The sequence below is a fragment of the Pseudophryne corroboree genome, chromosome 3 (genome assembly GCF_028390025.1).
Source record: "Pseudophryne corroboree isolate aPseCor3 chromosome 3, aPseCor3.hap2, whole genome shotgun sequence".
Taxonomy (NCBI): domain Eukaryota; kingdom Metazoa; phylum Chordata; class Amphibia; order Anura; family Myobatrachidae; genus Pseudophryne; species Pseudophryne corroboree.
Window position 1 is genome coordinate 608,337,698 of NC_086446.1, and position 16,825 is coordinate 608,354,522.

At 48.7% G+C, this 16,825-nt stretch overlaps 1 protein-coding gene across 3 annotated transcripts in view; it reads left to right on the plus strand.

The window, feature by feature from the left end:
• CCAR1 (cell division cycle and apoptosis regulator 1) overlaps window positions 1–16,825 on the plus strand; it is a 247,507-nt gene that overhangs the window by 157,941 nt on the left and 72,741 nt on the right. For all 3 annotated transcript variants that reach the window (XM_063961565.1, XM_063961566.1, XM_063961567.1), the window contains exon 19: window positions 345–439. In XM_063961565.1, the coding sequence (XP_063817635.1) occupies window positions 345–439 (95 nt within the window). The remainder of the gene's footprint in view (window positions 1–344; window positions 440–16,825) is intronic.

Genomic DNA, 16,825 nt, shown 5'->3' on the forward strand with positions numbered 1-16,825 from the left:
AGATTGCTTAGAAATTAGCTGAACATCGCTCCGTGTGTAGGGGTGCTGGTGACAGCGATGCGCACTTCCGCGTGGCGCTATCGCCTGTGCTAGATTGGCCTGCATGCAGGCACAATCTAGCAGGTCGCTCGTTTCACCACTGGGTGAAATGAGCGCCCCCCCGTATCCGTCCCCCCCTCGCTCAGCACATCGCGCTGTGCTGAACGGGGAGAGAGATGTGTGTTGAGCGGTCTGTGCTAGACTGCTCCGCACACATCTCTGGGGAGATCTCCCCGTAAATTTAAAATATAAAAAAAAATAATAATTATGATATCTTCATTGTATATCAATGGTATTTATTTCAGACCGAGAAGATGATGATGATGATTTAAGCACCAAGGATAAACGTGAAGACAAAAGAGATATCAAATACAGCAAAGAGTGGCTAACCAAAGATAAGGTATGCTTATCACTGCCTTTTTTGATCATGTTTGTTCTTGTGTCTAGATTTTTGTGAAGTCTTTTTTTTTTTCTTCTGTCAAATAGCAGTGGGGAATGCAGAACCATGGGAAATATATATAACTCATTGTGTTGTGTAGTACACCTAGGGTAAATTAATTTACTCATTAATGACTGCATTTGACTGCATTTGTTTCTGGGGCAGACAATCACGAGACCGCCTGTCGGTATCCTGTGCTACAGGCTTTTCTCCCACTGTGTGTGTCCACAACACCCATAGAGGGAGAATAGATCCTGTGGCGAGAGCAGCGTGCCAGCAAGGAGCTCACTATCGCTTGCCTGCTGCCGGCATACTGGCATACGCCGGTGATAGGTATGTATTCCGTTTCTGGCACTCGTATTAAAAAAATAAAAAATAAAAAGAGGATGCTGGGGACGCTTCAAGAACCATGGGGTATAGACGAGATCCGCAGGAGACATGGGCACTTTAAGACTTTGAAAGGGGTGTGAACTGGCTCCTCCCTCTGTGCCCCTCCTCCAGACTCCAGTTTAGACTCTGTGCCCAGGCAGACTGGATGCACAACTGAGGAGCTCTACTGAGTTTCTCGGAAAAGACTTTGTTAGGTTTTTTATTTTCAGGGAGGCTGCTGGCAACGGTCTCACTGCATTGTGGGCCTTAGGGGAGAGAAATCAGACCTACTTCTAGGGAGTTTTAAAGGCCCTGTTTCTTGGCTACAGGACACCATTAGCTCCTGAGGGTTTGGAACACTAGGTACACCTAGGGGTTCACTCCCAGAGCCCGCCGTCACCCCCCTTGCAGAGCCAGAAGTCAGAAGACAGGTGAGTAGAAGAAGATTGAAGACTTCAGTGACGGCTTTCTGAGGTACCGCACTGCGATCGCGCTGCGCACCATGCTCCCATACACAGCGGCACTGCAGGGTGCGGGGGGGGGGGGGGCAGCATTAAAACACCTCTGTAAAGGCTGGAAGAGTGATATTGATGTTCCTTTGCACTAAATTCATACCCCCGCCGGCATTATTTGGTTGAGAAAGAGCGGGCTGAAGAGCGCCATGTAGGGTGCGGGGCTTAGCCCTCACAGCTCTCATCAGCACCATTTTCTCTCCAGGAGCTGCAGAGACGCTGGTCCATCCTCACCACTGCTATCACAAGTAACGGTGCAAAACGGGGGGGGGGGGGGGGGCACACAGCAAATTTTGTGCAAAAATAAGTGATTGTAAAGCACTGCAGGGTCTGAGGCAATATATATATAAAGTTTCCGAACCGGGACAGGCGCTGGGTTGTGAGCTGGCAAACTCCCTCTGTGTTTCTCTGACAGGCTTTACTGTGGGTCTGTCCCCCTTTTGGCCCAGTGTGTCTGTGGGTGTCGGTACAGGTGTGTCGGCATGTCTGAGGCGGAGGGCTCTTCCCAGGAGGAGATTGTGTTGGGGGCAGAAACGTCTGGGGGAGTGACCCTGTCGGCGCCGCCGACTCCGGACTGGGTAAATGTGTTGAATGCTAATGTGGCTCTTATTAATAAGAGACTAGATAAATCTGAATCTCAGAACCAGCATGTACAGACCCCCTCGGGGTCACATAAACGTTCGTTTGCACAGTTAGCAGACACAGATACCGACACGGACACTGACTCCAGTGTCGACTATGGTGATACCAGATTAGACCCAAAATTGGCAAAATGCATTCAGTACATGATTGTGGCAATAAAAGACGTGTTGCATATCACCGAGGACCCTGCGGTTCCTGATAATAGGGTCTGTATGTTTAAGGGAAAGAAGCCTGAGGTAACGTTTACTCCCTCTCATGAACTGAATGCCCTTTTTGAAAAAATGTGGGAAAATCCTGACAAAGTTCTGATTCCCAAAAAGATTCAAATTGCATATCCGTTCCCCTCTGGGGATAGAGAGAAGTGGGAGTCACCTCCCATTGTAGACAAGGCGCTGTCACGGTTGTCTAAAAAGGTGGCTTTACCGTCTCCTGACACGGCAGCCCTTAAGGATCCTGCGGGCCGTAGACAGGAAAATACACTAAAATCCATTTACGTCACCACAGGTACACTACTCAGACTAGCTATTGCATCTGCGTGTGTGAGTAGTGCTATAGAAAAGTGGGCAGATAATTTGAGATATTGGCCTCTTGGGATCAAAGGCAAATGCCATGGCAGTCTCAGCTAGGAGAGCATTGTGGATTCATCAATGGAATGCTGACGCTGACTCTAAGAAAGCTATGGAGTCTCTACCGTATAAAGGTGGTGTATTGTTTGGTAAGGGTCTCGCTGAGTTGGTATCTACGGCTACCGCGGGTAAGTCGTCATTTTTGCCTTATGTTCCTCCACAACAAAAGAAAACTCACCACTTGCAGATGCAGTCCTTTCGGCCGAATAACTACAAAAAAGGCCAAGGTTATTCCTTCCTTGCTAATAGAGGAAGAGGAAAAGGTAAAAGATCTCCGGCCGTTGCAGGTTCTCAGGAGCAGAAGTCCTCCCCGGCTTCCGCCAAATCCACCGCATGACGCTGGGGCTCCTCTGCGGGAGTCCGCACCGGCAGGGGCACGTCTCAAACTTTTCAGTCATTTCTGCGATCGTTCTTCCCTAGACCCGTGGATTCTGGAAATAGTGTCTCAGGGGTACAAACTGGAGTTTCAAGACGTGCCCCCTCGACGTTTTTTCAAATCAGCCTTACCAACTTCTCTTCCGAACAGGGAGTTAGTATGCGGTGCAATACAAAAATTGTGTCGGAATCAAGTTATTGTCAGGGTTCCCCCGGCACAACAGGGAGAAGGCTTTTATTCAAGCCTGTTTGTGGTCCCGAAGCCGGAAGGCTCGGTCAGACCAATTCTGAACCTAAAATCCCTCAATCTTTACCTAAGAAAATTCAAATTCAAGATTGAATCTCTCCGAGCAGTGATCTCCAGTCTCGAGGAGGGGGATTTCATGGTGTCGGTCGACATAAAGGATGCCTTCTTACACATCCCCATATATCCTCCGCATCAGGCCTACCTGCGGTTTGCTACTCAGGATTGTCATTACCAATTTCAGACGCTGCCGTTTGGTCTATCCACGGCTCCGAGTATTTTCACCAAGGTAATGGAGGAAATGATGGTTCTCCTTCGCAAGCAAGGAGTCACAATTATTCCTTACCTGGACGATCTCCTGATAAAGGCGAGATCCAAAAACAAGCTGGAGCAGGACATTGCGCTCTCCCTGACAGTTCTGCAACAACATGGTTGGCTCCTAAACCTGCCGAAGTCACAGTTGAATCCGACAAAGCGGCTGTTGTTTTTGGGAATGATTCTGGACACGGAATGACAGAGAATTTTTCTTCCAGAAGAGAAGGCTCTGGAAATTCAGAGTTTGGTCAAACAAATTCTGAAACCAGCGAGAGTAGCAATTCATGGCGGCCTACGAGACCATTCAATTTGGCAGATTCCATGCCAGGGTGTTTCAGTTGGACCTGTTGGACAAGTGGTCCGGATCTCATCTGCACATACACCGGAAAATAATCCTATCCTCCAAGACCAGAATCTCACTCCTGTGGTGGCTGCACAGCTCTCACCTCCTAGAGGGATGCAGGTTCGCGATCCAGGACTGGATCCTAGTAACCACAGATGCATGTCTCCGAGGCTGGGGAGCAGTCACACAGGGGGAAAACTTCCAGGGAAAATGGTCAAGCCAGGAAGTTTGTCTACACATAAATGTTCTGGAGTTAAGGGCCAGTTACAACGGCCTCCTTCAAGCGGAACGTCTTCTTCGCAACCGGCCCGTCCTAATACAATCGGACAATATAACAGCAGTAGCGCACATAAACCTCCAGGGCGGAACATAGAGCAGGGCGGCAGTGGCAGAGGCCACAAAAATTCTCCGCTGGGCGGAAAGACATACAAGCGCTCTGTCAGCGATCTTTATTCCAGGAGTGGACAACTGGGAAGCAGACTTCCTCAGCAGACACGATCTCCATCCAGAAGAGTGGGGTCTTCATCAAGAGGTTTTCACAGAAGTTACAAGTCTTTGGGGAATTCGTCAAATAGACATGATGGCGTCTCGCCTCAACAAGAAACTTCAGAGATATTGTTCCAGGTTGAGGGACCCTCAAGCAATAGCGGTGGACGCTCTGGTAACACCATGGGTGTTTCAGTCGGTGTACGTGTTTCCTCCGCTGCCACTCATTCCAAAGGTGTTAAAGATCATAAGAAGAACAAAGGTTCAGGTGATCCTCATTGCTCCGGACTGGCCAAGGAGGGCTTGGTATCCAGAGCTTCAGGAATTACTCATAAGAGATCCCTGGCCTCTTCCTCTACGAGAGTATCTGTTACAGCAAGGGCTGTGCGTGTACCATGACTTACCGCGGCTACATTTGACGGCTTGGTGGTTGAACGCCGGATCCTAGCCCGAAAGGGTATTCCCAGTGAAGTTATTCCCACACTTCTTCAGGCTAGAAAAGGAGTAACGTCTAAACATCACCGTATTTGGAGAAAATATGTGTCTTGCTGTGAATCCAAGAAGGCTCCTACCGAAGAATTTCAGCTAGGGCGTTTTCTCCATGTCCTGCAATCAGGTGTGGATGCGGGTCTAAAGTTAGGCTCAATTAAAGTACAAATTTCGGCCTTATCGGTTTTCTTTCAGAAACAATTGGCCTCCTTTCCAAAAGTTCAGACTTTCGTGAAAGGAGTTTTGCACATCCATCCTCCATTTGTGCCCCCCGTTGGCACCATGGGATCTTAACGTGGTGTTGCATTTTCTTCAATCACATTGGTTTGAACCTTTACAGAAGGTTGAATTGAAATTTCTCACTTGGAAAGTGGTCATGCTATTGGCCTTGGCATCGGCAAGGCGGGTGTCTGAGTTAGCGGCTTTGTCTCACAAGAGTCCTTATTTAATTTTCCATGAGGATAGAGCGGAGTTGAGGACTCGTCAACAATTTCTGCCGAAGGTGGTTTCATCTTTCCACATGAACCAGCCTATTGTGGTACCAGTGGCTACTGACGCCTTCCAGGAGTCAAAATCTTTCGATGTTGTCAGGGCCTTGAAGATTTATGCCACCAGAACGGCTCCACTTAGGAAAACGGAAGCTCTGTTTATCCTGTATGCTGCAAACAAGATCGGAACGCCTGCTTCAAAGCAGACTATTGCGCGCTGGATCTGCAATACGATTCAGCATGCTCATTCTACAGCTGGATTGCCGTTACCAAAATCAGTGAAAGCCCACTCTACCAGAAAAGTGGACTCATCCTGGGCGGCTGCCCGAGGAGTCTCTGCATTACAACTCTGCCGAGCAGCTACTTGGTTGGGTTCAAACACTTTTGCAAAATTTTACAAGTTTGATACCTTGGCTGATGAGTACCTCATGTTAGGTCAATCGGTGCTGCAGAGTCATCCGCACTCTCCCGCCCATTCTAGAGCTTTGGCATAAACCCCATGGTTCTTGAAGCATCCCCAGCATTCTCTAGGACGTATGAGAAAATAAGATTTTACTTACCGGTAAATCTATTTCTCTAGTCCGTAGTGGATGCTGGGGACTCCGTAAGGACCATGGGGAATAGACGGGCTCCGCAGGAGACAGGGCACTTTAAGAAAGAATTAGGATACTGGTGTGCACTGGCTCCTCCCTCTATGTCCCTCCTCCAGACCTCAGTTGAGGAAACTGTGCCCGGAAGAGCGGACAGTACAAGGAAAGGATTTTGGAATCCAGGGCAAGACTCATACCAGCCACACCAATCACACCGTATAACTCGTGATAAACTTACCCAGTTAACAGTATGAACAACAACAGAGCATCAGATAACCCTGATGCAACCATAACATAACCCTTATTTAAGCAATAACTATATACAAGTATTGCAGAAGAAGTCCGCACTTGGGACGGGCGCCCAGCATCCACTACGGACTATGAGAAATAGATTTACCGGTAAGTAAAATCTTATTTTCTCTAACGTCCTAGTGGATGCTGGGGACTCCGTAAGGACCATGGGGATTATACCAAAGCTCCCAAACGGGCGGGAGAGTGCGAATGACTCTGCAGCACCGAATGAGCAAACACAAGGTCCTCCTCAGCCAGGGTATCAAACTTGTAGAACTTTGCAAAAGTGTTTGAACCTGACCAAGTAGCCGATCGGCAAAGCTGTAATGCCGAGACCCCTCGGGCAGCCGCCCAAGAAGAGCCCACCTTCCTTGTGGAGTGGGCTTTTACTGATTTTGGAAGCGGCAATCCAGCCGCAGAATGAGCCTGCTGAATCGTGTTACAGATCCAGCGAGCAATAGTTTGCTTTGAAGCAGGAGCACCCAGCTTGTTGGATGCATACAGGATAAACAGCGAGTCAGTTTTCCTGACTCTAGCCGTTCTGGCTACATAAATCTTCAAAGCCCTGACTACATCCAGTAACTCGGAATCCTCCAAGTCACGGTTAGCCACAGGCACCACAATAGGTTGGTTCATATGAAAAGATGACACCACTTTTGGCAGAAATTGCGGACGAGTCCGCAATTCTGCCCTGTCCATATGGAAAACCAGATAGGGGCTTTTATATGACAAAGCCGCCAATTCTGACACACGCCTAGCCGAAGCCAAGGCTAATAGCATGACCACCTTCCACGTGAGATATTTTAACTCCACGATTTTAAGTGGCTCAAACCAGTGTGATTTCAGGAAACTCAACACCACGTTAAGATCCCAAGGTGCCACTGGAGGCACAAACGGGGGCTGAATATGCAGTACTCCCTTTACAAACGTCTGAAAGGAAGAGAAGCCAGTTCTTTTTGAAAGAAAATGGAGAGGGACGAAATCTGGACCTTAATGGACCCCAATTTTAGGCCCGAAGTCACTCCCGACTGTAGGAAGTGAAGGAAACGGCCCAGCTGGAATTCCTCTGTAGGGGCATTCCTGGCCTCACACCAAGCAACATATTTTCGCCATATACGGTGATAATATGTAGCCGTCACGTCCTTCCTAGCCTTTATCAGCGTAGGAATAACCTCATCCGGAATGCCTCTTTCAGCTAGGATCCGGCGTTCAACCGCCATGCCGTCAAACGTAGCCGCGGTAAGTCTTAGAACAGACAGGGCCCCTGTTGTAACAGATCCCGTCTTAGAGGTAGAGGCCATGGGTCCTCTGTGAGCATTCCTTGTAGCTCTGGATACCAAGTCCTTCTTGGCCAATCCGGAACAATGAGTATTGTTCTCACTCCTCTTTTTCTTATGATTCTCAGCACCTTGGGTATGAGAGGAAGAGGAGGAAACACATAAACCGACTGGAACACCCACGGTGTCACTAGTGCGTCTACAGCTATCGCCTGAGGGTCTCTTGACCTGGCGCAATACTTCTGTAGCTTTTTGTTGAGGCGGGATGCCATCATGTCCACCTGTGGCAGTTCCCATCGCCTTGCAATCTGCGTGAAGACTTCTTGATGAAGTCCCCACTCTCCCGGGTGGAGGTCGTGTCTGCTTCCCAGTTGTCCACTCCAGGAATGAACACTGCTGACAGTGCTCGTACGTGATTCTCCGCCCATCGAAGAATTCTGGTGGCTTCCGCCATCGCCACCCTGCTCCTTGTGCCGCCTTGGCGGTTTACATGAGCCACTGCGGTGATGTCTGATTGAATCAGCACCGATTGGTTGCGAAGCAGGGTCTCCGCTTGACTTAGGGCGTTGTATATGGCCCTTAGTTCCAGGATATTGATGTGAAGGCAAGTCTCCTGACTTGACCACAGACCCTGGAAATTTCTTCCCTGTGTGACTGCCCCCCACCCTCGGAGGCTTGCGTCCGTGGTCACCAGGACCCAGTCCTGAATGCCGAATCTGCGGCCCTCGAGAAGGTGAGCACTCTGCAGCCACCACAGATGAGACACCCTGGCCCTGGGGGACAGGGTGATCAGCCGATGCATCTGTAGATGCGATCCGGACCACTTGTCCAACAGATCCCATTGAAAGGTCCTCGAATGGAACCTGCCAAAGGGAATGGCCTCGTATGACGCCACCATCTTTCCCAGGAGTCACGTGCAGTGATGCACCGACACCTGTTTTGGTTTTAAGAGGTCTCTGACCAGTGTCATGAGTTCCTGAGCCTTCTCCGTCGGGAGAAAAACCTTCTTCTGGTCTGTGTCCAGAATCATGCCCAGGAAGGGCAGACGCGTCGTAGAAATCAGCTACGACTTTGGAATATTCAGAATCCAGCCGTGCTGTTGTAACACTTCCCGAGAGCGTGCTACGCTGATCAGCAACTGCTCTCTGGACCTCGCCTTTATGAGGAGATCGTCCAAGTATGGGATAATTGTGACTCCCTGCTTTCGCAGGAGCACCATAATTTCTGCCATTACCTTGGTAAATATTCTCGGTGCCGTGGACAGACCAAACGGCAACGTCTGGAATTGGTAATGACAATCCTGTACCACAAATCTGAGGTACTCCTGATGAGGTGGATAAATGGGGAACATGAAGGTAAGCATCCTTGATGTCCAGAGACACCATAAAATCCCCTTCCTCCAGACTTGCGATGACCGCTCTGAGCGATTCCATCTTGAACTTGAACCTTTTCAGGTATATGTTCAGGGATTTTAAATTCAATATGGGTCTGACCGAACCGTCCGGTTTCGGTACCACAAACATTGTCGAATAGTAACCCCCTCCCTGTTGAAGGAGGGGGAACCTTTACCACCACCTGCTGGAGATACAATTTTTGAATTGCTGCTAACACTATTTCCCTCTCTATGGGGGAAGCTGGCAGGGCCGATTTGAGGTAACGGTGAGGGGGTATCACTTCGAATTCCAGCTTGTATCCCTGAGACACAATCTCTATAGCCCAGGGATCCACCTGTGAGTGAACCCACTTGTGGCTGAAATTTCGGAGACGCGCCCCCACCGGGCCTGGCTCCGCCTGTGGAGCCCCAGCGTCATGCTGCGGATTTAGAGGAAGCCGGGGAGGACTTCTGTTCCTGGGAACTAGCTGTATTGTGCAGCTTCTTTCCTCTACCCCTGCCGCTGGCAAAAAAGGACGCACCTCGGACTTTCTTGCCTCTATGTGATCGAAAGGACTGCATTTGGTAATACGGTGCTCTCTTAGGTTGTGAGGGAATATATGGCAAAAAATTTGACTTTCCAGCCGTAGCTGTGGAGACCAGGTCCGAGAGACCGTCCCCAAACAACTCCTCACCCCTGTAAGGTAAAACCTCCATGTGCCTTTTTGAGTCGGCATCGCCTGTCCATTGCCGAGTCCACAGGACCCTTCTGGCGGAAATCGACATTGCATCTATTCTAGAGCCCAGTAGGCTAATGTCTCTTTGGGCATCTCTCATATATAGAACAGCGTCTTTTATATGCCCCAGGGTCAGTACTATAGTACCCTTGTCCAAGGTATCAAGTTCCTCAGATAAGGTATCTGTCCATGCTGCTACAGCACTACACATCCAGGCCGACGCAATCGCCGGCCTTAGTAGGGTACCTGAATGTGTATAAATGGACTTCAGGATACCCTCCTGCTTTCTATCCGCAGCATCTTTTAGGGTGGCCGTATCCTGTGACGGCAGGGCTACCCTCTTGGATAAGCGTGTTAAAGCTTTGTCTACCCTAGGGGAGGATTCCCAGCGTAACCTGTCCGTTGGCGGGAAAGGATACGCCATAAGCATCAGTTTGGAAATCTGCAGTTTTCTATCTGGAGATTCCCAAGCCTTTTCACATAACTCATTTAACTCATGTGAAGGGGGAAAGGTCACCTCTTGCCTTTTCTCCCCATACATATAAACCCTCTTGTCAGGGACTGGGGTTTCCTCTGTGATGTGTAACACATCTTTCATTGCTATAATCATGTAGCGGATGGCTTTAGCCATTTTAGGCTGCAATTTTGCATCATCGCCATCGACACTGGAGTCGGAATCCGTGTCGATATCTGTGTCAACAACTTGGGATAGTGGGCGCTTCTGAGACCCCGACGGCCTCTGCGCTGTAGGATCAGGCATGGGTTGAGACTCTGACTGTCCCAAGGCTTCAGCTTTATCCAACCTTTTATGCAAGGAATTAACATTATCATTTAAGACCTTCCACATATCCATCCAATCGGGTGTCGGCGCCGTTGGCGGCGACCCCACATTCATTTGTACTCGCTCTGTTTCCACATAGCCTTCCTCGTCAAACATGCTTCCTCCACAAGGCCTTTTGACAGAGAGAGAGTATGCCAGCACACACCCCAGCGCTATATTACCCAGGAGTCGCACAGTAACTTAGTGTTAACTCAGTAGCTGCTGTATAACTGTTTTTGCGCCAAATTTATGTGCCCCCCCTCTCTTTTTACCCACTTTCTACCGTGATTCTGCAGGGAAGAGCCTGGGGAGCGTCCTCTCAGCGGAGCTGTGGAGAGAAAATGGCGCTGGTGAGTGCTGAGGAAGAAGCCCCGCCCCCTCAGCGGCGGGTTTCTGTCCCGCGTTTTGTGTAAAAATAATGGCGGGGGCTCATGCATATATACAGTGCCCAACTGTATATATGCTGCTTTTGCCAAGAGGTACCTAATTGCTGCCCAGGGCACCCCCCCCTGCGCCATGCACCCTACAGTGACCGGAGTGTGTGGGTTTAGTGTGGGAGCAATGGCGCACAGCTGCAGTGCTGTGCGCTACCTCATATGAAGACTGGAGTCTTCTGCCGCCGATTTCGAAGTCTTCTTGCTTCTCACGCCGGCTTCTGTCTTCTGGCTCTGCGAGGGGGACGGCGGCGCGGCTCCGGGATCGGACGACCAAGGGTGCGTTGCTGTGTACGATCCCTCTGGAGCTAATGGTGTCCAGTAGCCTAAGAAGCAGGACCTATCTTCTAGTGAGTAGGGCTGCTTCTCTCCCCTCAGTCCCACGTAGCAGAGAGTCTGTTGCCAGCAGATCTCTCTGAAAATAAAAAATCCTAACAAAATACTTTCTTTTTTAGCAAGCTCAGGAGAGCTCACTAAGGTGCACCCAGCTCGTCCGGGCACAGATTCAAACTGAGGTCTGGAGGAGGGACATAGAGGGAGGAGCCAGTGCACACCAGTATCCTAATTCTTTCTTAAAGTGCCCTGTCTCCTGCGGAGCCCGTCTATTCCCCATGGTCCTTACGGAGTCCCCAGCATCCACTAGGACATTAGAGAAAATAGGATTTTAATACCTACCGGTAAATCCTTTTCTCTTAGTCCGTAGAGGATGCTGGGCGCCCATCCCAGTGCGGACTTTATCTGCAGTTATTAGTTATGTTTACACACAGGTTGTATTATGTTGTAGTCAGCCTGTTGCTGACATTGTTCATGCCGTTGACTGGGTTTCTGTTAAATGCCATGTTGTACGGCGTGCTTGAGGTGTGAGCTGGTATGTATCTCGCCTTAGTTAACAATAAATCCTTTCCTCGAAATGTCCGTCTCCCTGGGCACAGTTCCAATAACTAGAGTCTGGAGGAGGTGCATAGAGGGAGGAGCCAGTTCACACCCCTTTCAAAGTCTTAAAGTGCCCATGTCTCCTGCGGATCCCGTCTATACCCCATGGTTGCTACCTCTCTCAAAATCCAGTGAGGTCATTCACTGGATTTTGAGAGAGGTGGCAGCATCGAAGCACTCAAACTACATGATTTGAGGCCAACAAATTTTTATCTATCCAGTGTTGCGTAAAAACACACAGTACATGGGTCTGATATAAACGTATAGACCTACTCCATTCTTTTTGACCATTCTTATAAATAATAGTCAAAGGAATAGTCACTTCGGTATCAGTCTATGAGTCTGATTGGTCCAATATTGGTGTAGGCTTATCTTGATCTTATAAATATGGATTTCGTCTGGAGTTATTACTTAGCCTCCGACATATTTTGATCTAATACCCCTGAGGAAGTCCTAAGGGATGAAACGCATCGGGTTCTACATCTGATTAAACCTAATTGGTGTATATTGGAATTGGGTTTCGTATTTGATCTAACCTAATTGGTGTATATTGAAATCTATATATGTCAGATTGAATATCCATCCTGTATGATGATAATGTTATTGACACTATGAAATGGAGATAACATTGTGTTTTATGAATACATTTTTTAAATTATTGTGACTGTCTGTAATAGATTAAGAAGTCATTAGCGCCCTCAGATTTGGTGTGTATGTAATATTTTTGAATCCTTGCTGACGAAGGATTCTTCTAGAGGTGCTGCTTATATATCCCAAGCGCAATTTGGTACCATTTTTGTGTTTATATATATATTATATATTTTTTTTCTAAATTAATATAGACCTACACTGTGCGTGCCCAATTCCTGATCCTGCTGGTTTTATTCATTGCGTGAGAACTCTGCATGTCCCACTGATGGTTTATGTACACCAACCTGATTGTGTATCTATTGGAAGCCTTATGGGGCATACATACGGGTGACACAATGCTGTGTGCTAAGTGATCTAGGTTAGTACAGATCACTCAGCACACAGTGATGTGTGCTGAGCAATCTATGCTAACCAGTGTTCTTTATGCACATGCTAGGTGATCTAACTAGATCTTACCTGCATGTGCTAAAGAAGTGAGTGATGGCGATGCGCGGTACATCACTTTGGGTTGTACACACGGAGCGATCTGTACTCCATTCTAAACGATCTTGACAGATCGCTTAGAAAATAGATAAAATTTGCCCCGTGTGTATGCCCGATTCCAGGATTTTGCAACAAATACTGTTCCTCTGCTACTCTTTATTCCAGAATATTGATTAGAAACATGTCTTCTGTCAGAGAGCATGGTTTTCTCTACCGCCAAGGAAACGACCAGGGCATTCTTGGGGACTAATTTTGTTATCTGGTCAATGATTTTTTCTTTTTTATCAATGGGGGACACTGGAGACCATGGGTATTGAGTGGAGCTCAGGAGCCGACACCAAACTCCTTTTTGAAGGCAGCACAGGCTCCTCCTCCCCTATACCCCGTTTTTTTTGTTTTGTTTTTTACTTTCCCTTTTGTGCAGTCAGTGGTAAGCATGATACTATACATTGTCCCCGCTGACTGCACCATCACCTTATTTCGGTGGCGAAAGCATTCCTCCTACAGACAGGGACTAGGGGCAGCCTCGGTCAAAGTCAGGGACTGTAGCCGCTGACACTGCCAGTGGATCTGTAGTGGTGCCCAGTCCTCTCTGCGCTACCACTAGATCAGCAAGGACACAGACTGCAGCGGGGTACCATTTAAGAAGTCGGTCCATGGAGTCAGCCAGAGAGGGGAAGGGACTTCCCCCGTTCTCTCCTCCCCATCCTTTTGGTGGTACCATGTCCTAGACTGCCTGGCAAAGGCTCCTCTCTCTCCACATACTCCCAGGCGCTGCATAGGTATCGAACTACCTGCCTGCTCAGAGAGAGACACCTGTCGCTGCTAGTTTTTAGGGGATGTGTCTCTCTCTCTCTCTCTCTCTCTCTCTCTCTCTCTCTCTCTCTCTCTCTCTCTCTCCCTCCCTCCCTCCCTCCCTCTCTCTCTCTCTCTCTCTCCCTCCCTCCCTCCCTCCCTCTCCCTCCCTCCCTCTCTCTCTCTCTCTCTCTCTCTCTCCTTGAATTGTTTGTGCGCCCACTCTGCTAGTTAGCTTCTCTAGCATTAGTATCCTGGTAATTTACTGCATTATCCTTTTGATATACTGCTGTTTTATTAATTGAATGCTCACTTAATTTGTGTGCAATCTAGCTGTTTGTTATTTTTCTTATCAGTGCATACTCAGCCTTTTTGGTGTATTTATACTGTATATGTATAGATATCTGAACTTGTACTGTGTTACATTAATAGCTGCATTCTTACTTTCACTGTTTAGATGTTTATTTTTCTTATTCTGTGCCTTATCTGCTTTGATTAGTCCCTACACTGTGCTTGGGACCTTACAGTAATTAGTAATTTGGTGCCACATGACCACTTGTTTATTTGTCTTAACATACAGTACCCCCATACTACCACTTAATTTATCTTCTGTGGGTACGTATGTGTAAGTGTTTACACTGGACCTATGTCTTTGAAGGGAACCCCCACAAAGGCTTTCCCAGGAGATAGGTGCTCCTGTGCTGCGTGCATTCACTTGCAAAACTTTTAAGAAACTTTCTTCGGGTAATACTTTCCTGGTCCACAGGAAATACCATGGGGTGTACGTGGTGGTATAGGACCGGGCACCAAACAGATAAACTTTTGGCTTCCCAAAAAGCTCTGGCCCATCCCCATTACCCAGTCTCCATGCTCAGGCATCCTCCATTTCATTTGGTATCGACAGGAACCACAACTTTGAACAGTGGGGACAAGCTTTAATTTTATGTTTTATTTTAACTTTTTCAAGACATTTGAGAACCAGTGCTAAGTAGTCCCATTGACCCCAGAGCTGCTGCTTCATTAGCTAGCACCACTGGCCCTGCCCCTAGTCCCAGGAGATGGGCCAGAGGCACCATTGTGGACCTCTGTTCATCCGCTGGACTGCACTAGACCACCAGAGCATAAATATTACTGGCGCAGGCATTACAAGGCCAGGGTCCCTGGTGGGTAACTCTGGCATAGGGGGAGGCTAGCCCTGGCCTGTGGCCCCTACTCCAGTCAGGGCGCCAGTCCATTGCAGTCTTCCTGCTGCTGAGCTGCTCTTCCTTCACCTTCTGAGACCAGACGCAGCCATTATCAGTGTAGCAAGCCGCTCTCCGGCAATGCTGGTTCCAGTCTCCCTGTATTCCTCTTCAAGGAGCCAGGTTATACAGCACTTCCTACCAGCTAATTCCACTGAGTGGCTGATTTAGTGCCCATTGCAGTATACGTAAATTGCATTTCTCATACGTCCTAGAGGATGCTGGGGATGCTTCAAGAACCATGGAGTATAGACGGGATCCGCAGGAGACATGGGCACTTTAAGACTTTAAAAGGGGTGTGAACTGGCTCCTCCCTCTATGCCCCTCCTCCAGACTCCAGTTAGATTCTGTACTCAGTGAGACTGGATGCACACTGAGGAGCTCTCCAGAGTTTCTCAGAAAAAATACTTTTGTTAGGTTTATTATTTTCAGGGAGACCTGCTGGCAACAGGCTCCCTGCATCGTGGGACTGAGGGGAGAGAAGCAGACCTACTTCTGTGAGTTTCAGGGCTCTGCTTCTTAGTCTACTGGGCACCATTAGCTCCAGAGGGTCTGATCGCTAGGTACGCCTAGATGCCGGAGCCGCACCATCAACCCCCTTGCAGAGCCAGAAGTCAGGAGCCGGGTGAGTAGTAGAAGAAGATCAGAAGACTTCAGTGACGGCGGAAGATGGCTTATGAGGTACCGCGCAGCGGCCGCACTGCGCGCCATGCTCCCACATTCAAAACGGCACTGCAGGGCGGAGGGGGGGGGGGGGGTACCCGGGGCAGCATAAATCCCCAATAGCGACTGGCACAAGTGTATACAGTGCCTGGGCACTACATACAGACTCCCGCCAGTATAAATATGTAAAATTCAGCGGGACTGAAGCGCGCCATTAAGGGGGCGTGGCTTAGCCCTCACAGCTCTGTCCAGCGCCATTTTCTCTTCACAGAAGCTGCAGAGACACTGAGCCTGGCCTCCCACACTACTGTGCAAATAACAGGGAGAAAAACAGGGGGGGGGGCACAGGTGATTTGGTGCTATTTTATTGAATATAAAGGCGCTAACAGGTATGGGCAGTATATTACTTGCTCCAGAACCGGGATAGGCGCTGGGTTGTGAGCTGGCAGAACTCCCTCTGTGTTTCTCTAGCAGGCTTTGTTGTGGGTCTGTCTCCTGTAGCCCCAGTGTGGTTGTGGGTGTCGGTACGCGTGTGTCGACATGTTTGAGGAGGAGTGCTCTTCCCAGGAGGAGGCTGGAGTGGGGACAGAAAAGGGTGTGGGAGTGAACGTGTAGGCACCGCCGATGGCTGGGTGAATATGTTGAGTGTTTTGAATGCAAATGTGGCTCGGTTGACTAAGAGATTAGATAAATCTGAGTCTAAGAACCAGACATGGAGGTAATCCATGGAGGATGCATTTTCACAAGCTCAGACCCCTTCGGGGTCACAGAAACGTGCATTTACCCAGATAGCAGATACAAATACCGACACGGACTCTGATTCCAGTGTCGACTATAGTGATGCCAGATTGAATCCTAAACTGGCTAAGAGCATTCAGTACATGATTGTGGCGATAAAAGAAGTATTACATATCACGGAGGACCCTGCTGTTCCTGATACTAGGGTCTGTATGTATAAAGGAAAGAAACCTGAGGTAACGTTTCCTCCCTCTCATGTACTGAACGCTCTTTTTGAAAAGGCTTGGGAAAATCCTGACAAGAAGGTACAGGTTCCCAAAAGAATTCCAGTGGCATATCCGTTCCCCTCTGGGGACAGGGAAAAGTGGGAGTCAACCCCCACGGTGGATAAAGCTCTATCGCGTCTGTCCAAAAAGGTGGCGCTTCCGTCTCC